This window comes from Passer montanus, unplaced genomic scaffold (genome assembly GCF_014805655.1).
Source record: "Passer montanus isolate IOZ18808 unplaced genomic scaffold, ASM1480565v1 scaffold1, whole genome shotgun sequence".
Taxonomy (NCBI): domain Eukaryota; kingdom Metazoa; phylum Chordata; class Aves; order Passeriformes; family Passeridae; genus Passer; species Passer montanus.
The window spans coordinates 3,341,388-3,364,035 of NW_024356504.1; the positions used below are offsets into that span (position 1 = coordinate 3,341,388).

Below are 22,648 nucleotides of genomic sequence, written 5' to 3' on the forward strand. Positions count from 1 at the left end.
TCAAAAAATCTTGGCCCAAGTCCTCTGCTCTGCATGAGGCAAAATCTTTTCTTTGGGTCATATAAACAGAGTGTGAATTGGGGAAGTATTACACTTGGGAGAAAGCACCAGCCCAGATGATCAGGAGCCCCTACTTCCTTTCCATCACAGTAATTAAGCTTTAGGCTTTCAAAATGAAACACCAAAGACAGCCAATCAAAACTGTTAAACTTCCAAACTTCAGCAAGAATGCCAGCTAATCCCCACCACAGATTCTTTTGGAACCATGATCTTTAGTCATGTCCATGCCTTGGCCCTCCATCAAACAAACTGGTAAACCCTATTCTCCTCATTCTGGGTCACTGGACAAGTTACAATCCAGTTTGGCCAAAACGCTCCTGTTAAGCTTAAATATGGAATAGACTTTCTTCTTCTCTTGTGAAAAATAAGAAGAAAAATTGGAAGAAAACCCAACCATGCTTTCTGCTCTAACCATTTAATATTCCGGTAACTATGGCCTAGGGCACAGCTGGGTGGTACACATTTATGCTGCAATGGTCTTCAAACTGTCTCTTACAGTGCCCAGCAATTTGCATTTCACTCACATAACCAAATCCGTTGTTTCAGTCAACATGCACCAACATTCTTGTGGGCTGACCTCTCTGGCATTACCTCCACTGGGAAAGCTGCCATCTCCAACACATTTCATGGCCACATCTCCACACCTAGGCATCGCTCCAACGAGCCAAGCATAAACATGTGAGGGCAGGGTGCAACCTCTGTAACCCTCAAGTGTAACGAATTGATTAACCAACTCTTCTTTTGCAGGGAAGGTGACCACAGTTGGCTGCTCCTCCAATGGCACAATGGCAAGATATTGTGAGAATGCCAGTGAGTGGGTTTGAAACCACCTCAAACTGCTTTTCACCAGGGAGTTTTGAGGTTGGGAGGCAGTGCTGAAGTGCTTTTAACTGCCCAGACAATGGGGACTGAGAAAAGGGAAATACAAGGCTTAGATGGTCTTCTTGAAGTTGTTTAACAGAATTAAACGAAAAATGTATAATGCTTACAAATATTGCTGCATTTTTATTACAGATTTTTTAGTAGAAAGTGCTTTGCTGATATTTAGAGAGCTTTTATAAACTAATTATAAAGCACTTCTACAGCCTGTATTATTCATGCTTGTTTGCTTGCTTTTTTCCTCCAGTCAACCTCTCTGCTTCCCAGGCTTTCCTTTCTCTTTTTCCCAAGTCACTTTGCTGCTGGCTTTCCAGATGAGGTGCAACAAAGGCAAACAAGCTCCAGCTGTAGCAATTATGAGAAGACCTCCAGCTTTTCATCCTTTTCTTCTGCAAAATAAGCAATCTGCTCCCTGACCATTGAGCTGTGCTCCATGATCCCCTAGGGCCAGGACAGACCTCCCAGGTGCCCACCCAGGAGCTGCTGAGCTCCAGAAATGCTACAACCCATCTGGGGAGCAGCACCAGAAAGCCTGTGACATTCCTCTGGGTGCTCCTTTCCAGAGGGACACTCAACACAAACAGTTTAGTGACCCATACTGCTGAACACAAAATCAACAACCCCGTCAACCTTCATCCCCAGATCCCAAGAGATGGTGAGTCCTTCCCCCCTGAAACATGCTTCAAGGGCATTACAGGGACAACAGCTTAGCATAAGGAGAAACATGAATAACAAATTATTCATATGTTCACAGCCATATCACGAGTCCTCTGAATACATAAACTTGTGCAAGCCTTGCTTTAAAGCCTGAGGAGGACTGGCCAAGCTCTGACCTAGCTGGCAGCTTTCTCCATCTCTCTCTAGAGCTATGAGTTGAAGTAGGTGAGGACTTGCACTCAGCAAAGCCTCATTTCTAGTGCTTGCCAGGACTGGAGAGAGAGGCAAGGCTTTAACCTGAACTTCCCCAATGTTTAATTTGGAGCTATTATTTATAGGCGTTTCCATGGGGCTCATGACTGCAGCTGGCAAACAGTAATGATGGGGATTCTCACGAGACCCTGGGAGGTAGGAAGGCAGAGAGGAGCAGTGTCTGCCCCAAGGTCACACAGGAAGTTTGCAGCACAGCCAAGAATAGAAGCCAGTCTTGATTGGAGAGATTATATTATATTGGAGAAATCTGGCCTAGATAGACAGGGAGACAAATAGGTACAGACTGCATGCCAACAACCCTAAATTTGGGAATGCCCAGGGCTGACTTGAGCCTTCAAGACCTCTGATCTGCTTGAACCATATGTCACTGGGTCTTGAATGCATCTGCTGAGAAGAGGAAGAGAAACTGCAATTCTAGTGAAATTCAGCCGGTGCTAATATTCTGCAGGTAGCTGGGGAAGGCCTGTGCTTAGCCACAATGGCAGCTAGTAAATGCAATTGTTCCCCCTTTGAAAAGGTAGTGAGTGGGAGGTTTATTTCTCAGAAATTGTTATAAAAAGCGTAAGGTTTTTTGAACATCCTCTAAGAACAGACAGTTTCTTAGAAACTAAATAGCAGTAGCAGTATAGAGATAGTTAAGAAGTGGTGAACCAGCATCTCTGTGCTTGTTGTGCAATCAAGAGGTGGCTAGAATTAATGTCCATTACATGCTAGCTGGCTTAGTAGATTTTTCTGTGTCACCACCCATCTTCATGCTCTTTTGTACACCACCTTCCAACCAAATCCTTATTTCGTGGGTGGTTACATTGCGAAAGACAAAAAAACTTTTCTGTGATGTTTACATAATCTTGAGCAACTGGAGGACATGCCCTTCAAAGGTTAAATTGTTCCAGGAGCTACTGAGGACTTTTAAATGAATTTTTTTTACAGCCATATAGCAGAGGCAAGCACCACTGCTGTCTGATGAAACAAGAGCAATGAAGTTTGATCTTAGCTGCCAGCCCTTAATCAGAGTAATTAATTATAAATACAGCAGATGAATTGGATTCTCCTTTGACTTGAACTGGTTTTACACATGTGTAACTCATCATTTTAAGGGTAATCACTCCTAATTTATCCTGGTGTGAGAAGAGAATCAGTCCTCATAGACACAGGCTCTGATATGGATTTGTGCACAGAACTAAAAAGCCTGTACCACATCTAGGTTTAGCCAACTAAATGTCCTCTGCTCTCAGTGGAAGCAGATTTCTCACACCCAGCTTGGAATGGGATTAATTGTTCTTCTGCACTGACAACAGAATACTTTAAATCACTCTTAGTGACTAGATCGGGCTCTGGGTGTCTGAACAATGCAGAGATGAATCTCATCTCAGTCTGAACCTTTTGGGGCCATTTTTGCCTATGCTGAGGCAAAAGATGCTCACAGAGCTTGCCCTTGTTTTGCCCTTATGGAAATAACTGACTCTGGCAGCAACAGAGAGAAATGGGCTATAATTGCTCTGAATCTGAAGGGATTTCACTGGATTTCAGTGACTAAAATGACAAAAATCCAATGGCAACAGGGGGAGAGCTAGGCTGGTGTGGGGGGAGCGGAGGGTGATGGCACAGGCAAAACTGCTTAGGATTTCTCGGAAGTTTGTTTTGAATTTGTTGTATCCAGTTACGTCTTGTGTAATCACAGTATTGTGGGGGTTTGTAATCATTCTATTGTGCTTTGGATTATTTTCTTATCTCCTCAAAAATCTGACCAGAATTTCTGAGAAATGAAAAAATCCAGTTATCCAGTTAAAGGGAAAGAAAAAAAATTAAAGAAAAGGAAAAACGGAGAGAAAAAGAAAAACAGAGGAGAGAAAAGAGCCCTAGTAGATTGGAAAACTTCTTCAAAAATGCCTTGAAGACAAAAAATGGAAACTATAAAGAGCCTCTATTTTTTACTCTTCAGGTTGTTGTTTTCACCCCCTTACAAGCACTGTTGATGGAAAAAGGCTTTCAGCAGTTTCTGCTAACTTATGCGGGCGGCGGGGGGGGGGAAGGTAGCCAAAATACTTCGTGCAAAGGGAGGAATAAAACCTAACTGCAAAGTGCTTCTGAGGCAAGTTCTGGTTCAGGAGGGAATTCCAGCTCCTAGCATGCTGCTGCCCTCCCTTGAGACAGGAGAGCAAAGGCTCCCCCGCGCTTTGCCGCTCCTCCCCAGGCTGCCTCCCTCAAGCTGTGCTGCCAGATCGCTGCGGAAAGGCGCCTTGGAGTGGAGAAGTGCTCTCATCTGGGGCATGTCTGGAAAACCGACCGTTATATAAGAAAAGAGATGTGCTAATGTGCACTTAGGGGGTTTTTGCAGGCTGTTGTTCAGGAGTTACACATGGCTGTTTAATTTTATTTCTGTCTCCAAAACCATCTCTATAAATTCCTCACTCTTCTATTTTTAGCTACAGGGGTCTTTTGTTGCAAGATGTCTTTGGTGTTCATTGGTGAGGGGAGAATCATGGTGAAATCAGGAATAAAATATATAGAGCATGCTCAGAATAAGCCCCCTTTCCATGGCATTCTGCCTTCTGTTGCTGCTCTAAGGGAACTGAAGCAACTCACAACCCTTTCATACCCCAAAACGCAGGACACTTGAGAAAATGCATTTGCACTTTTCTCCTTCTGCTACAATCCATCTGTGTAAAAAAATTAGACTTTGGTTTCTGTGTCATTTTACTGTCACCACTCACAGGCACTTGATCACTAACAGAAAGAAAAAATAAATATAATAAAAGATAACCACAAAAGGAAAATTTACTGCCGGAAAGCAGCAGAGCAGGCAGAAGGCAAGGGCAAATGCTCACTTTGCTCACTCTTTGCAGTGGGGGTACAGATTTCCCTTTTCTCATGGGATGCCTGACAGCCCAGGCAATAGGTGGAGACAAGCTTAGGTCAGGCTGTCCAAGTTCTAGGGTGCTGATTAGGGATTAGGGAACACTCACATGGCCTGCTGTACCAGCCCTAGTCCCAGAGGAGCAAGTGATGTCCCATCACACCTTGCTGATGGCAGTCTCATCATGGCCTTAGACACCACATGCAGTGAAAAGCAAAAGGAAAGAGTAAAAACTGGGATCAGATGGGGATCAGAGCTTGGTAGCTGGGCTTTCCACTATCACTCATTTGCACTGGCTTTTTTTTCAGCACAAAACTGAAATAAACACCTCGTTAAGCACCAATTGTATAAAGGAGGTTGTAAGAACAGAGCCCTGACCAGCCCACCCTCACCCTTCTGGCTGTCTACATCCCTCATTAATGATGGATGGTCACCCTGGGACTGGCCCACCATAGCATGACTTTCTGACCCCGCATTTTCTCAGACGCAGGCTGTTCACAGCCCAGATCCCGCCTTAGCTGATGCACAAGTGAATAAAGCTTTGCTGCCAAGACTGGCCTGCAGCCTCCACTATTTGGGCATTCCAACAATAGGGCTGTGCCAGCTTGTAGTAAGAGCTGTTTCTGGGGCAAACAGTGCACCAAACCTGCCTGATCCCTCCTTGCTTACTGCACAGCACAGCGTCTCCTACCCCTTCTCTCCTCCCAAGGAGGGCATTGCAGCTCAATAGCCATCTGAACCAAACGGTGCCAAGTCTGAGCACGGTCAGTGCCTGAGTGAGGGCGGGTGCTGTGCCACGCACGTGCCACACCTCGCTGTGCGGTGGCAGCAGCAGTGACCTCCCACATGGTTCTCTTTGACAGCAGTGACTATCTGGGGGTGTGGGAGGAAGTAGCTGCTGGCAGGGGCTGGTTGGTACCTCTGAGGTGAGCTCAGCCCAGCCCAGAGCAGCAGGTCAGAGAGGCAGCCACATCAGGATTGAAGAGGCAGACAGGCACAAGGGAATGGGAGGCTGTATGAGGCTGGTAGGTACCTTTTCTCCTTAATGTGTCCTGGGAGCAGGAGGATAGGGCTGCCCCTGTTTCTCCCACAAACAAGGACCCTGACACTGCTTTGTTCAGAAAGATTTTCTTTCAAGAAACCCTTGTGTCACCCTCCCGTTCAGTCGTGGCAGCGTGTCTGCTTTGTCCTGCCAGCTCAGCCATGGAGTGTTTACAAGCCTCCCTCACCCTTCCAGGCTCTGGTTCAGCTCCATTGACACTGAAGGCAACAGACTCCTCTCTTGGCGTGTGATGAATCAATTACTTCCTCTGACACTCTATTACTATAGCCCTTACATCTCCAGATTGCAGATGAAAAGACAGGCTGAGAAGGGGGACAGGGAAGGGGAGAGGTCTCCTGAGGTCTCCTTCAATTGAGTTGTTGGACATCTGAAGAAATCCCCATCTGCCATATTTAAAGACAGAGAGATGTTTTGCTCCGGAACGGCAGAAAAATCAGAGGGTTTTCACAAAAGAAAACCTAAGAAATCAAATGGGTCAAAAAACTTCAACAAGATGCAGTGAACAGAGATCAATGGTGAGTCAGTCCCCTCTGCTGATGGAGATCCCAGACCTTGTTCCCACCCATGATTAACAGCCAAACATTGGTATTACCAAAGTGACTGTCATTACACCTTCCTTCTCACTGCAAAATAACAATGTAAATGAAACCTGACACCAACACTCACAGAAGAGGAAGGAAGCTGAGCACATGCCTCAAACTCTTGTGCTGCCGGTGGAAGGGGGGGGAAGCACTTCTCCTTGTTGGACATCCATCAACAACCCCAGCTCTGAGGTTTCCCTGGAGGTTTCTAACACGTGGAGCACTTCCCATGCAAACACCCTGCACGCAGCATGGCCTTGGCAGGCACGGGGCTGAGAACAGGGGCTCTCCCATCACCAGTGGATGAGTACTGCCTGTCTCAGAAAAGCAGAGCTCCACCTCAAAAGATTCCTCACACAGTATCTTCTGTACTGCTGCAAGAAGGTGGGGGCAGTCATATAACATGAGCAGCCACCCTGCTAGTTTCTGTGCCATTTGTAACAGAATGAAGTCTTTGGCAGAGGATTTCTGCTGTCAGACCCCACTGCTTCAGGCTCTGCTTCTAGGAATTCATTAAACAATAATATCTGCACGTCTGACCCAGTGTTACTTTAAAACAACACCATACTACTGTACTGTGGTTGCTCACTAAGGCTGCATGTAGATCTCAAGAATTCCTTGGGATTAGCAGTGGGGTGGGGTGAGAAAGCAACAGAAAAGCCCTAGGTTATTCACTCTTTCTAATGATCTACTCACTAAGCCAGCATAAGGAAGGCTTTCTATGGTGTGTTTGAACTAATATATCAAAGACAGTTGCTTAAAACATCCTAGCTGTGATTAGTGGACCATGACTGCTATTAACTTATAGGGAATTCCAGGATCACCAGACTGTGGTTTGCAACATATTATTACGATGCCATTCAATGGTGGTGTGCAGCCGCTTGATTTAAAGGAAATGGAGAACTTGCCTCAGACTAAAACCTAACCTCCCCCAATTCCTTCAAATATGTTCTATGCCGAGTTCTGGCCTAAAGCAACCACAAATTTCTTCTGTTTTTCAGTCTGCGCTTTGCAGTCTGTTCTTTTTATTTTGCATTCATATTTAATTGCAGAATTCACACCCAGCCAGAAAAGACTGAGAATAAACTGGTCGTCTTGTGCTGCACTCTGACCTCCTCCTGTGTGATGCTGCTGCTCAGCAGCCTTTGGAAGGGAGTGTGCTTTGCACTGTTGCTATCTAGACTGGGTTTTATGCCTGCAGATGCCCAGATCTTCTTTTCTTTATAACACAGGGAATTTTAAGTGATTCACCAAGGCAAGAACAGTAAATCAATAGCAGGGAAAGGGAAGAACCCAAATCCCACAACTCCCAGAACTGATATTTGCTGGGGAATCTGCCAGTCCCTTGTTACAGCCTGACAAAAGGGATTATAACCATTAAAAAGGCTTCAAGTAGCTAAGTCAAACAGTTGCTCATTAAAAGGCTAAACTAGCTCCTATGTAAATCAAGGTAAAACTTCACATTTCCTTTACCAAGCTTTGCATCGAGTCCTTAACAAAAAATGGACATTTTTAAAATATCAGTCTAGAGCTCCCCTTACATTCACTAAACCTTCAAACTCCTGTATCCAGACAACAAACCCATCATGTAGAAGAGCCACAGTCCCACAGACATTTATTTAGGCTTCTGAGACCTCTTTGGGATGAGCCTCTGTGAAGGGTATCACCTGCTGTCACATCATGGGCTGGAGCACTGTTGCAAAGATAGTCAAGGGCCTCAGGCTCTGCTGAAAGCAGGAGCACCTCAACACTGTGGTTATCAGGTATTCTAGTGGGATTGCTTTACTCTTATCCTACTGCCTCTGCACTGAGCAGGGTCTGCAAAGATGCAAAGGATTTAGAGCTGGAGTGTATAGTGCTTGCTCAAAAAAGGCCCATGTTTCTGACACTTTTAGCTGAATTCTGAACCCACTTAATCAGCAGTCACCACAGCCAGCCCTGTGCTGGCTCCCTCTCCAGAAGCTGTGAGGTCCTGTTCCTTCCCTCGCTGGACAGAGAGGCTGACTAAGAAGTGAGTACACCACCACGACTACCAGTTCCTCCTCAACAGCAGGAAGGAGGGGGAGAGGTCTCTGTCTCTAATCCTATTGTTCCCAGTGTCACCAGCTGGCCCTCAATTTGTCATCATGCCAACAGGAAGCAAGGTGCAAAACGAGATTTCACTCCTATGCACCGGATGTTAGTGAGCTGGCGGGTCATAGGAGACCCCAGGAGAGTGTATCTGGGGCCACCACCTCCTGCAGAGCCTGGGCTGGGCCTGCCCCTCCAGGAAAAGGCTCTGGGGCACAGAGGAGCACAGCCACAGAGCAAGCAGAGATGGGAAGCAGAGAAGAGGGATGTGAACAACCTTGAGCTGTTAACTCATGTGGCTGGTCTCACCATCACAGCTAACCCATTCACTGATGTTCCATTTTGGAAAATGACCCGGGCTTGATGGGAATTATGAACATCCGCTGTATGGAGTTAAAAACCAGTAGAAGCTCATTTGAACACAAGTTGAGCTGCAGTGTCATGTTACCCAGACTGCATAATTTCCTGTACGTTAGAAATGTTGCTTCTGGATACCCATGCCACAAATGTATGAGCAAGCAAATGCCTTCCTTAACATCTCATCTTTGACTTCCCCTCACTGCAAAGTTAAAACTCGACTCCCCCAAGTACTTCAGGAGATGCAGTCACTTCCTCTTGCATTGTAGCAAAGAACCCCTCCAACCCTGGCATTCTCTAGTGCTCCAAATGTATTTCTTTTTTCTAAGCATTTTGCCAATCACAAGATGAACTGCATTGTTTCTAAAATGTTTGCTAATAAGCTACTTATGCATACTTTTCAAAGCATTTACTAATTAGCTGTCTATGATTGCTGCCTTGTCTACTCTTAACCCTCACTGATGGAAGGATGGCTTCTCCCAATATTACGCTCTTGTTTGAAGGAGATGGCAAGAGGCAGGCTGAATGCTGCAGCCTCCAACTGCCTGCCTGGCTGTGGGTACTGGGTCTGGATGCAGCTCTGCCTGCCACCTCAGCTCAAAGGAATTTGAGCCAGTGTCTCTGTGGCACTCAAGAAGAATGCAGAGTTGCTTTCGTTCAGGTGCCCAGCTTTTTGGATGCTCAGGAGATGGCCATGCTGCCATAAGAGGCCTTCACTGGCTGTCCAAGCTGCACATCTCACCCTTTGTGCTGTGGCATGTTGCTGCCAGTGTCCCCTGGCCAGCAGTGCTCTGCTACATGGGCACTAGGAATGTGCTGTCTCCCTGGACAAATCTTTGCTCACTGTGGCCTTCAAGCTGGGAACAGATGTGTGTCCTCCTGCCATGCCTGCCCTGTATCCAGCACACATCAGGATGATTCAACTCTCTTGGCACTATTCGGGCACTTACGAGGTCACAGTGACCACTGCATAAATTTCCCCATGACAGTGGCCACAGTTGCTGTTTTTTGAAACCTTCTGGGCTTGACAGTGGGACCCAAAGTCAGGAGGAAGAGCCTGACTGCAGCTCAATTTCCAGTTTGCCATCTCCAGCCTATTTTGGGAGTCCCTGGCCCCTGTCTGCAGAAACTTTCGCCAGCATTTGGCATGTGCCACCAGAGGGGGCTGCGAGCCACGGCAGCGGCTCCCTGACTCCTTCCCAAGCAGGGATCCCACCGACTGCAACCCAGCTGCAGCATGTGTTGGAAATGGCTGCAAAAAATCCACTGGCCGTGGTCTGACTACCAGTCGGGCTCTTTTAAAGCACTGTTCCTCTGGAGCAGATGTTATGACTCAGCTGGAAGGTCTTCTGCTGGCAGAGGAAGCCCAAGCATGTCCACTGCAGCCTGGAGGGAGTGTGCCTCTGCCGCGTGTGCAGAGCCCAGCCTAACTCTCTGGTAGGGCCAGCTGAATGTGGCTGGGGGTGGCAGAGTCAGTAGCCAAACACAGGAGGGAGCTTTTAGTGGTCCAAGGAGAAGATCAGCAGCGGGAGGGTGGCACAAACAGAAAAGGTGGTTGGTTATAAACACAATGACTCATGCATAACTGAGGTTTTGGACTAGGATTTTCCAAGCAAGCAGAGCAGACAAAACAGTAAAGTGGCAATTAAGAAGGAGTGGACAGCTTAGCTACATGACTGCAAAAGCTAGGGTATAGCTGTCCCTGTTGCCCACCTATTGCAAATGGTTCAGGTCACTCCTGGAATCCCAAATAAACACCAGCATGCACAAGACTGCCCAGCAACCCCCACATTACACAGAAGTGGAAACATTTCACCACAGCAGCAGCCTGCTCTTTTCCACTGGATGCCACTTCCCTGTTCATTGAACAGATACCAGTGAGGTGGGGTGCAGTACCTGAGCTAGAGCTGCACTCGCAGCACAGACGGGAACAAACAGCCAGGCACTAGGATGATCATTTCCGAATAGCTCAACAGATCTTTTATCAGAGCATCAAACTTCCCTTTTGGCTCTGGCATTAATGCTGTGGCCCCACAGCTGCAGGACAGCACAAACAATGGCCCTGGCCCCTACTCCCTGTCATAGCATGCCCACCCTCCCTGCCACAGGAATCCCTGCTGGTGCACAACAGCCACAACAGCAGGAGAAGGCCAATTTTCTTAACCTAGTGTGCTCCCAAAGCAAGACACTTCTTCAGAGCACAGATACAGCACTCAGAGAGAGGTGTTCTGGGGATTCAATTACACCAAATTACTCTTTTCATGATGGTGGTGATAGAGTGCAGTTACTTAATGCAGCTGGACACAGCTGAAAAACAAAAGCCCAGATGTGCCTCCAGAAAACAATAGCAACAAGCAGCACTGAGCAGCCACCTCTGTCTGCCACCTTTGGCATCCATTCCTGGCTGATGCTTCCACCCTCCAGGCTGCCACAGCTGTTCTCTGCAGCCAGCTCTTGCTCTGGCATCTGGGCAGCACCACCTTCATAGGCCCCTTCCAGCCAGCTGCTGGCCAAAGGGAAATAAATCACTGACCTTTCCTCAGAGGTCCCCAGGGTGCCAGGCACAGTACAAAACACAGGAGGAAATGCCTCCTGTCCCAAAGGGAAATCCAAAACAAGGAAGGCCAGAAGAGACACAGCAAAACTAAAAAGACTTTGGGAGACATTTTTGTAGGCTTTCAAATGGGTTTTAGGAATGTAAATGTTATGCTTTATGAGGGAGAAACTTTGACCTAATAAGGTAAAAAGAAATGTTGAAAGAAGAAGCAACAGAGGAAGGGGTTATGGTGTTTACCTCTGGCAGCTGGAAGCACAGAATAGCCCTATTGTTGCTTCAATAGCTGCCAGGTAGCAACACCAGATCAGGGGACCTTGTCTGCCCAGAGAGTGAGTGCCTCCATGGAGTCCATCTGCCTGTCACCTTGATGTGAATGTGCTCTATATTAATGATGAGATGTCAAAAGGAGGGCTCTGCCCTGAGACTCTGTCTTTGATGCTGATCTCCTGTTCCTGTTAAGGTTCACACCTGCAGCTGCAATGAGGTCTTTGCTTCTTCATAAAAAACCCTCTGGCACTCAGACGAGATTTATCACTAGATGGTGACCTATTATTAATGTACTGCAATGTAATGTAGTAATGCCCAAGCTTTACACAGTGTCCATATTTGACTCCTCCTGGTTGGTCACTTAAAATAATCTCACTCCTATCCATTTCTTCTAGACCATGTTTATCATGCACTGTTTTCATTGTTCTGTTATGCTTCCTATCAAGCACTGTCCATGGAGCTCTTTCAAACCCACTCCTATTCAGTGCTGGCTTGAGAGAGCAGGGACCCTAAGTCAGCTTGGCTCTCAGCTCACAGCTGTGGCCAGCAGAAGCTCAAGTGCAAGTGGATAAATTGTATTTCCCTTTAAGAAAAGCTCCCTTTTGCAGGTACACGCAAAAAGGGAAATAGTGAGACCACACAGCAGCCACTCAGAAGATTGCCACAGTAAAGCAGAAAGCAGCAAAGGGATAACCAACACCCCCAGAGCTCAGGCAGTCCTACTGAACACACCACCTGCAGCTTGGGACCAGACAATGCTTTCTCACAGGCAGCAAAACATGGCAAAAGTTGCACAAGATGCTCAGAGCTAAAACTGGTACCTTCCTACAGGTGGAGGAAAAGCCCATGGGGATTTCCAGCTCTCTGATCTACCTGTTTTTGCTTGCCTGAGACCTTGAAGAGGCAGAAGCTGGAGTCCCTCCTGCCCAGTTTGATCCCTGCCCTGCACACGACACTGTCTTGGCCAGTACATATGGCACACTCTTCAGACTGCAAATATGAGCCTATACAGCTTTTATTAGTGTGAATTTGGGGCAACTGCATTAGCTATGAGGAGGCTGTGCAGTTCAGCCAGTGCAAGCAGCAATTAAATCTGATAGCAACTATCATTCTCACATCCACTGCAAGGCCTTGTTGTGTTCATCTATGCCCACTTTAAGCCTTTCTGTACCTTCTCCCTTCTTTATACGCAGGCCCGATCCTGCAAAGTGCTAAACACCTTGCACACACAGTGACTTCAGGGAGAGTTCATGGTGTTCAAAGCCTTATTAGCCCAGGCTTTATCTGTAGGGGGTGACAAGATCCCCAATGACATCAATCAGCACACCTTCATTAGAGTTAGAGGAGCTATGCTGATTTATGATAGCTGAGGATCCAGCTCTGCACTTCATAACCTTCAGTACATCATCAAACCCATGCTGAATTCTTTGTTCTCCGCAGGACTGATTCTGCAGCCCCATAAATGCTTCCCCTGTTCCTTTGTCCTTTTTTACAAACAGAATTTCCCTCTCCATATGCAACCCCTTTTTAATCAACAGGACCAGTATATTGAGCAGGACTGCTATGTCAGGCTTGTTTTAGGAGACCCCAAGCTCCTTCACACTCAGGCATCTCTGTAACTGGCTGTGGATTCCAGATGAAACCCATAGGTTTCTATGTCTGCTGAGACCATGTTATTAACTCAGCCTTTTATGGTGCCCTTTGATGCCTTTAATTATCCTTTACTAGTTGTTAATTGTTTTTCCCAGAGATCTAGTTTCTGGGTCCTTTCTTAGAAGAAAAAGGGAATGCAAGGCAAAAAAACCCATCTCCCCAGTTTACCAAACATAGCAGAAAAAGCACTATGGGAAGTCAGATCCAGCTCAAACAGCTCAGACCACCATGCCTCCTACCTCACATGGCCCAAATCTGTGTCTCCAGCCACAGGGCACTCTGCCATACCTCTGCCTAGTTACACACCAGGAAATTGCTCTGCTCTCCCAGCATGGTTTAAAAGAAGAGTGAGGCTACTTCAACACAGAAAAACCAGTGGCCTTTTAATCTTTTAACCAGCTGGATCTTGCTTTCAGGTGGTATCAGGTCAAGGTAAGTACTACAGGTTCATTGCAGAATAGGCTTATCTTATGTGTCCAAAGCAGCATCTTACAACCTTGCAGACAACACTTGCTCTGGAAAGGCAAGGAGATGCAGCACTGTGGGGGTTCAGAGTGATGCTTGATTTTAAGTGGAAGGAAGTACAAGACCCATATCACTAGGCAAAAGCAGGAAGAGGAGGTAACTATGTACTAGAGAGGAAGAGGAAGGCTCTTACTTGCAGTCATGTTTTTCAATTTCGAAGTGAGGGTTGAAGTTGAGGATAATCTTCTGGTTGGATTCAGGGGTGTAGATGACCCATTCACAGTTCTGGTGGGAGGGGTAGTCATTGGGGTACCCTGGCGAGGTGATGTACCCAGCATCCTTGGAGTTCAGGCGACCCCCGCACGGCTGAGCTGCAGAGACACAGAAGGGAACAAGGCATTGAAAGATGTTCTGGCATCAGGTGTGCACAGCAGGTCTCCCTGGGCCACTGACAGGAGTGGTCTGATAAAGACCATTCTCCAAGCCATTGACATCCCTTTGGTACTCTAATATTGATATTAATCTCTGGGCAAGGAGAATTATTCTGCAGAACAAACATACTCCTTTCCCCTCCACCTCCTGCCACACTTACATACCACATTTCACACAGACCAGAAAAGAGAAATGAATGCTCTTGCCAAGGCAATTACAGAGCCATAAAGTAAGAGACAGATTGATATCAGATCATCTGTAGCTGCCTCATTTTATCCCTTCTTTTGCCTCCTTTGCAAGCTGTTCTGTGTCAGTCTCCCACAGCTGCCTCAGGAGACACCAGAATTTAGACACTACAAATTCAATCCAGCTGCAGGAGGGCAGAAAGCTGTGCTGGTTCCAGGGAAGGAAACTGAGGCATATCAGGGATGCTGCTGAGCCCAGACTCACCCACACTGCGTGGCAGAGCTAAGAACAGTACCCATCCTTCCTGGCCCCAGCCTGCAACCCCATGAAAGCCCCCCTCTGTTTGCTGCACTCTCCCTCCCCAGCCCTCCTGCCCCAGCAAACACGTCTCAGCAGACTTGCAAGCTAACCCATCCACTGGAGCTGCAGACACAGATAATCAGCAGTGGTGGTTTTGTGGGACTAGCCCACAAATAGCTGGCAATGGCTGCGTGGTAAGCAGAGGAAGCTCTCTGAGCTTTGGGCTAGAACAGGCCCTAGAGGGTGATTTTGTAATCAAAAAAACATTTAATCTCATGAATGCTGCAAATCAAATTTATTATTGCATTACTTGCTGGGAGGAAAATCTGCATCATGGGGTCACTTGATAATGCACTACAAATCCCAAAGTCCCTTTCTCCATGGGGCCCCCATTGTGTGTCCTGCTTTCCCTACTCCCCTGCCACCCTCTTATATCACCACCCAGGCCCACAGGCTGCAACAGCTGCCCCCAGAAGACAGTATTGCCTCTTCATACCCAGCAAAACACACAAAACCCACCAAAATGGGCAAAACCCAACAAAACCCTAAGCCCCTCCATAGGGCAGGCTGGCAGGCATACAGGGTTTCCCTGGTCCGACACTGTGGAAAGTTCTCCTCCCTGACAATAAGCAGTGGGGTACAATGTGGGATGCAAACCCTCATGGGTTCCCACCATCAGGACAACCCCACAGCCCTGGAGGACCCTGGACATGCAGGAGGGTGCAAATGGGTTTTCCCAAGGCCCATGTTTGCATGCCCTGAGATGGAGGCTGCAGCACAACCCACACCCCCAAGGGAGCCAAGGCACAGAGAAGCATCACCCTTGATACAGGAGGTAACCACACATCCCAGTAGCTCCGTGAGCTAAGGGTGTGTTCCACGGTGTTCCCCACTGCCTTGGTCCCGAGGAATGTTCCTCTCCTTCCACAGCAGCACTCACTGCAAAGCCCCAGGACCACCCAGGAGAAGCAAAGCAGTGCAGATTGCACTGCCTCAGTCCCTTGCTGTGGGTCTGGCTCTGTTCCTCTGCCACAGAGTTTGCCAGGTCCCAGGGGTGTCCCCTGCCAGGCTGTCACAAGTCCACCAGCTCTCGGTAGGGACATCCCAGCTTGTGTTCTAACTGCCTTCTTGCCAGAGCCAAGACGAGCAGCAGGAGTCAGGCAGGACCCTCAGCAGTAATGCTTCCTGGAAAAAAGCACTTTGAATAAACAACCTGATGCCTGCACGCTGCCTGCAGAAAATGCACGTGTCCTGTGCAAAACCAAGGGCAACAGGAGGGCCCTTCATGGGCCAGTGAGGCTTGCTTTGCTGTGAAAAAACATTCCGTTTCCCCCACGTTTTTCGTGCCCTCTAACACATTCATTCTTCAAAATAACTTTCTTCGCACACACCCAAAGGCAGATCTGCAGCCTTCCCTTTTTCTTAAAATAATCCTGTAAGTATCCTGAAAAATACGAGGGGAAAAAATGCAGCACTGCCATGAAGAGCTGAGAATACCAAAAAACATCTGGTTTTGTTCCACAGGAGAGATTGCTCAACACACAAACATTTACAAACCTACATTCTTGCACAAATATCTTCTCTCAGGAAGGCATATTTGCCCACACATGTGTTTATGTGGGTTTGGAGGCAGGGAGAGAAAGAGACATTCACGTGGAAAGAAGAAATTCATGGACTTGTTGACATCAATGTACAAATAGACGTGTAATTCACACTTCACTCATGTACGCACTTTCACACCTTCTCATAAAAATTCACACCTCGTTTGCACACATGTCCACCCCCTCCAGCAAAGAAAAATATTCAAGCTGCAGATTATTTTTCTTGGAAAGGGCAAAGTCTCCAAACAATGAAAATACAGTCAATCCTTCCACACCTCGTGATTCCCTCCCCGTCTCTCCAGCTTTCACACACATGCTACCCGCTAGGCTGATACCCCCAACATCACCCACCACTCAGAAGCTGCTAGCCCCTTACTCATGCCAGATACCGTGAACACCCTGTGAGCCCTTGCAACTCAACCAGTTGGAGGGGAACTGTCATGTGAACAGAGATGTCAGCTCTTCCCCAACAAATGAACTCAGAAACAGAAACACAGTTCTACCCTGACCTTGAAACTTGTCCTTTGCCCTGCAAGGCCATTGCAGTTCCATGGGACTGAGATAAAGAAAATCCTAGTCTTGATCCTAATTTCAGGTCAGCTTGGTGCCCAAATTAGACTGTTGGTGCCAGTGAGGACAGCCTGAGTGAGAGGGGCTGGAGCCCAGCTCCTTGCAGCTGAGACCTCTCCAGCAAAACAGGACAAACAGGTGAACCTCCCAAGTAAACACAAGCACCAGCCACATCCCTCAGGTGTTCAGATATCATCAGGAAAATGTCACCATCTTCCTGGAACAGTAAAAGTCTCCCACCTGCAGGAAAGCTTATCTGTGTCTCTCAGAGAAACATATTTTGTCCTCTCATTCATTCCTACTCAAGAAGTCCACAGAAATGAAGGGGGCTACTTCAATACAGCACTACCTTGCCCACGCCCACATGGTGGGCAATAGCATACCAGGAACTCAGGGCTTCTTAGAGTTATCTGAATAGGCAAAGTTACTTCAATATCTACGCAATCGTTCTGTTGGGCTTTTCCTCTTTTGATTCACAGGTATCTAGCAGGTACCTGCAACAAGAACAAAAAAATCTGTCACCATGCCCACCGATGGGCATAGGGTTTGCCTCAGCAGTCATGCCAACCACTGTCCTGTATAAAACATGGCCTGCTTTGTATATAGTGGAGGCTCAAACTTCTGTGTAAATGGATTCTTACAAACTGATGCATTGCATCCATGCAAAAGAAAAAAAAAAAAAAAGTTTAGTGGCATGGCTACTGCTCAGTCTGTATGTATTGGAAGCAAGACGTGTTCCATAGCTAATGGGCTTCAGCAGCTTTTGCCAGCCCTGAATTCACTTAATAAAATTAAAATTAAATTCTGAAGTACAAGCCAAGTCTGCCAGGTGCATGGGACATCCCATTGCTCAGTAAGCAAAATGCAGGCATTGAAAGCAAACTGCTGGGGCCCCTGCCAGTCCACATGGTAGAGGGGCCAGTGGAGCACTGTGCCAACAAGGCCACAGGAGAGCAGCAGGGCTCCTCAAGGGAGGGTAGGGAGGTCAATACTCCTTGGCACTGTTGCAGTAGACTATGGTCAGGTTGGGAAATCTGCAGACCCCTCTTTTCATTAAGGCTCACCATAACATAAATTATTCCTGCAACCTCCTCCATGCAGGGCCACCTCAACAGGGGAACTACACCAGAGGATAACAACCAAGGCACCAAGGCTCAGGGATGGGAAAAGGAGACCTGGGGAAGGTCACAAGGTGCAAAATCCTGCAAATGCCGCATTGTACAGTGTGCAGCTCCAATGTTCCCATGGAGATGGGTGTCAGTGGCTGAGCTCCTCACCCTTTACAAGGCAGACACTTCTTTCTCTGCCCTGACCTGCTGGAGACACCCAGGCTGAGGAAGTCTCCTGCCTCCCCCAGGCCACAACAAGCAATCATCACTCAGAGGACCCAAAAACAACCACCAGGCCCCAGGAACCTTCACTCATACTTGGGGTTTTTCAGCTCTGCAGCTCATCAGGCACATGCTGAAACCTTAGGCCAGGAGCAGGGCATTCTCCTACTTGAATTTCCTGCCGATTAAACCCCTCTGGATTTCCCTCACCCCAGGAGAGCAGGGCTCACTGTTATTGTTGGACCTTCCACACAGAAACTAAAGCCAACTCTGTCTGTAACAAAAATAATCATCACCAGAGAGGCCTGTTTCACAACAAACATACATACTACAGCCTCTCAGCGCTTGTAGTGTCCAGCACAAAACTACCACATGTTTTGATCTGTTGAGCTCAGTTTACTTTTGGGATATCTTTCAGGGCTGCACACAAAAAATTAGGGTGCTCTGGATGCCTTACAAGCTGCAGCAGCATCACTGTGCTGCTTGAAAAGAGCAGCCTTTGAGGACAGCAAAGGCACAAGGGAGAGAGACGTGGGCATTCCACAGCAGGCAGAGGCACTGCCTAGCCTTGTCATTTCTCTTCGGGGCATGAGGCCCTCCAGCCCAACTTCACACTCTTGTTCAACCACTGCAGAAGATTTTCATGTCCCAGGATTCAGCACTATCCCAGGATTCAGCACTGGGCAGAGATTTGCCCTGTCAACCCACTGACAGCACAGCAAAACACAGGTGCTGGCATACCTGACCCACTTCTCTCAGAGCTGCTGAACTTGGCTCGAGCCCTCGCGCAGGAAGCCCATGTTTTGTCTCTGTTTGTCACACAGCTCTTCAGAGTTTTTCAAGGTCCGTGCGTGTCCAAGCACAGATCTCTTCTGCCAAGGATTCATTACCATTAATGCTCATCCTGCCTCATTTCCCGAGTTCTGACCCTGGCTGGGCACAGCTAATGTGGCAGGGGATCTCACCCTAAACCACAGAGCACAACTTTCACAGGAGGCAGGAACACAAAATATGAGCTCTCAGACTTAAATCATACAGTTTAACCATTGGCCAAGGAGAGAGACATAGTGCAGAGGAAGCTAATAAGATTAGATGTTTTATCCCCAGTAGCATAGATCATTTTAGCAGAAGCATGTTTGCTTTGGATTGCAAGATAAAGCTTCAAAGGCTTCCTGAACAAATTAATGGACAAACACACCCAAACAACACAAGGCTCTTACATGCACATTTCATTCCGGAGCACTACCCACATCCACATCTTGAGATTTCACACAATCAGGGAGAGTCCCTATAACATTTAATTAAGGAATTTTACCAGTTTAAGTAAAATTTCACTTAAAAGTAGAGACACAGCAAAGGAGAATTTAAAGACTGCTTTTGTGATTTGAACTAGGACTGTGTTCAATTCAAAGTGTCTCAAGCCTGTCATGAGACAAGCTCATAAAACACTGTCTGGGCTTAAGCAAGAAAGGAACGCGCCAATCCATCAGTTGAGGAATGCAGCCATTTGACTGCTTCCTAAGGCAACTGGGAAGGGATGCAATATATTCATTTTATAGCACTGGACAGCAGTGAAAGGGGAACATCAGAAAGCTCAGCAAATGGAAGGTTTTAGCTCTGAGCCTTTGCGAAAAAAAGAGATAATTTTGAATTATTTAAAAATAAGAAGGGAATGTTGGAGGGAGGAAGAGAGAGAAGAAGATTTGGAGACTTCTGATAACTGCACTTTTTTCCCCCATGTTAATCCACAAAAGAATTAAGATTAAGTAGAAACCTTGAAATAGAGACCTACTCAAGCTTTACCATGGAAAATGAGAGGGCCAAATCCTGCATGCAAATCCACATAATTTGCTTTAAAATCACTGGAGTTCAGCTGATTTCTACCCTTGGGGTTCTGGATAGCCACCTTCCTGGGGCTGACATCGCTCTGTACCACTTGAGCTAGTGACAACCTTGACCTTTAAATGTCCATCCTGTCCAACCCCTCTCTTATATCTTTGATGAGATTTTACATCCTGTTAATCCACCTTCACTAACTTTATTATTTGTCATCTTATATCAGAGGCAAATGTAATTCCAATAGGGTAACCAACTTAATAGTAACAGTCTTCCTATAGAGATGTGTACACACAATTCTCCCAGCTTGCCTGCAAATGTAATCTGTGGGTCTGGAATTACAACTCCTGGCTGCTCCAGTAATCATCCTGGAGAGCATGCCAGTGTGTGTGTACACATGCAAGGGAGGCAGATAACTGCATTTTGAACTTGCAGAAATCATGCCTGCCTCTCTGTTAGGCTCCCAGGGGCTTGAAATCTCATGGAAACATACTGCCACCTCCCAGGAATAGGTGGCAGCTTTAGGAGACCCTCAAGCTGCAGGTCAGGCAGTTTCTGAGTAAAACTCCCCAGTACTGCAGGCAGGGAAAGAGAAGCTTGAACCTTCCTGCATGGCAGCCTGCTACCCTACCTATAGGCTACATGAGGAAAAAATATGATGGTGAAAATTTGCTGAGCCACCCCCGTTAATGCTGTCAATAACAAGCTCGTTCAAGGGCCATGGAGACAAGAGACATTTCTAGTTGTACACATGGAAAAAAGATTCCCCTAGGAATTCTCTCTAAAGAGCTTCAGGCTTGATGAAAGGTGTTCAATGCCTCTGAAATACTAATTAGTATATTATTACAAAAATTCCAACAAGAAAAAAAAGCTTATCTCATCTCTCATCTCCCCCACACCCTCCCAGCTTCCTCACACCTTTTGAACTCATCTGTCAGGGTCCATTCTGAAACTGAATCCTTTTTTCCCCATCAGACAGTGGCAGTTTACCCCTGACTCTTTCCCACAGCAGCTGGCAGAGCCTCTCAATCTCACAACACCCCTGGCTTGGCCGTCCCTCCCAGAGGCCCTGGTGGAGCCTCAGAGCACAATGCAGTGCCTTGGCTGTAAAGAGCCCCACAGAAGGGAGGGGAGGGAAGCAGCCCCTCCTGAGCCACTCAGAGAGCCCCACCATGGGTCCCCCCATGCACGCTGCCGAGCACTGTGGTGCTGGTGGTGAGGCTCAGAAGCAGCTGGATTTGAGCACACTGTCAAAGTTATTGCACATTCTGGTGAGTGTCTTAAACACATTGTTACCTACTGAGCATACTCAGCAGTCAAACAGAAAGGGAGGAGAGCTGCAGCGAGCTTGGGGTGTGCATGACAGTGAAAGGGGCTCTGGGTTTGTGAGGGATGGCGCAGAGAAGGGATGGGTGCAGAAGTGTGCATGTGTGGCAGCAGCAAGGCTGTGTGTAAGAGGGAAGGTAGAGATCTGTGTGCCTGTGAAGAGAGAAGAGGAATCAGGGAGATTATAAGTGTATGTGTGTGTCTACAGGCAGAAGGGGTTTTCCTCCTTCCTCTTTCTGCATGCATCCCTTTAAAAAAGGGGGGTTCAAAGAAGCCTTTCAATAAAACATAAGCAGAAAAGGACAGCACCCTTTTGGCTTCACCATCTTCCTAGAAGGGACATAGAAAAGGGCAAGCATTCTAGCCGTACACAGACAGCATTTCACAGAAACGGGTGACCCACCAGAACAGCTGGGCAGATGTCTTGCCTCTGTCTCAAACGCACAGGGAGAAATGAGGGCAGGTTTCAAAGACCTGAAGCCCAGTACTTCATCTCTGGAGCCCATTTTCTTTGACTTATCAAGTGTGAAGTCAGACAGAAAGTCCTTACATCTATCCACCTCTGAAAGTTATACTTTGCATGCCAACCTGTTGCTTGTACCCCTTTTCCCAAACTGCTTGGAAAGAGGTCACCTCACCAAGGCTGTAGCTGGAGCCCCAGCCTCCCAGCATTACTCCAGCTGTCCTCCCTGATTCACGGGCACCGCTTGCACATAGAAAGGGTTACAGATCCAAGTTGTGATTTCGAGTGTTTGGCCCCGTGCCTGCTGACCTCGTGCTGACAAACGTCTCCTCCGTGTCTGTGGTTGTGTCTTTTCACTGCACAGGCATCAAGCCTGGCTCAGGATCCGGCCTTCCCAGATTGCGCTTTGGCTCAGGCGGGGAGCAGGCTGACCCTTTGATTCCGAGTGTGATTAAACCATGCTACTGTAGCGTTAAGCCGTGTGCAACACTGTTAGCAACAGCCCTGATTTATGTTGTTGCTAGTATTGCGGTTTCCACCAGGGTGTAGACAGGGATTTCGAAAATAGCCCAGCTACCTCTTTGTCTGTGTGTGTGTATTATAATTAGAATTGTGTCAAAGGGCTGTTACAGAGCGAGGTTGGAGCTGGAAATGTTCACACCCCAGTTCTGCCCCCACCCCGGTGCTGACACCATCAGCCCCAGCTCGGGTGTGCGCAGGCACATCAGCTCTCCGCACTTCCCGGATTAGACAACTGTATTCCCAAGGCTCCATGGGGGCACAGTGGTGGTGACTTCACTACACAATGGAGAACAAGTTTAACAGCTTCCAGTTTGCTCTCAGGTTGCTGCAATCTGCCCCCAC

General features: G+C 47.4%; 1 protein-coding gene across 6 annotated transcripts in view; it reads right to left on the reverse strand.

The window, feature by feature from the left end:
* Positions 1-22,648, reverse strand: part of NRP2 (neuropilin 2) — an 89,124-nt gene that overhangs the window by 63,165 nt on the left and 3,311 nt on the right. For all 6 annotated transcript variants that reach the window (XM_039706777.1, XM_039706606.1, XM_039706694.1 and 3 more), the window contains exon 2: positions 13,933-14,110. In XM_039706777.1, coding sequence (XP_039562711.1) covers positions 13,933-14,110 — 178 coding nt within the window. The remainder of the gene's footprint in view (positions 1-13,932; positions 14,111-22,648) is intronic.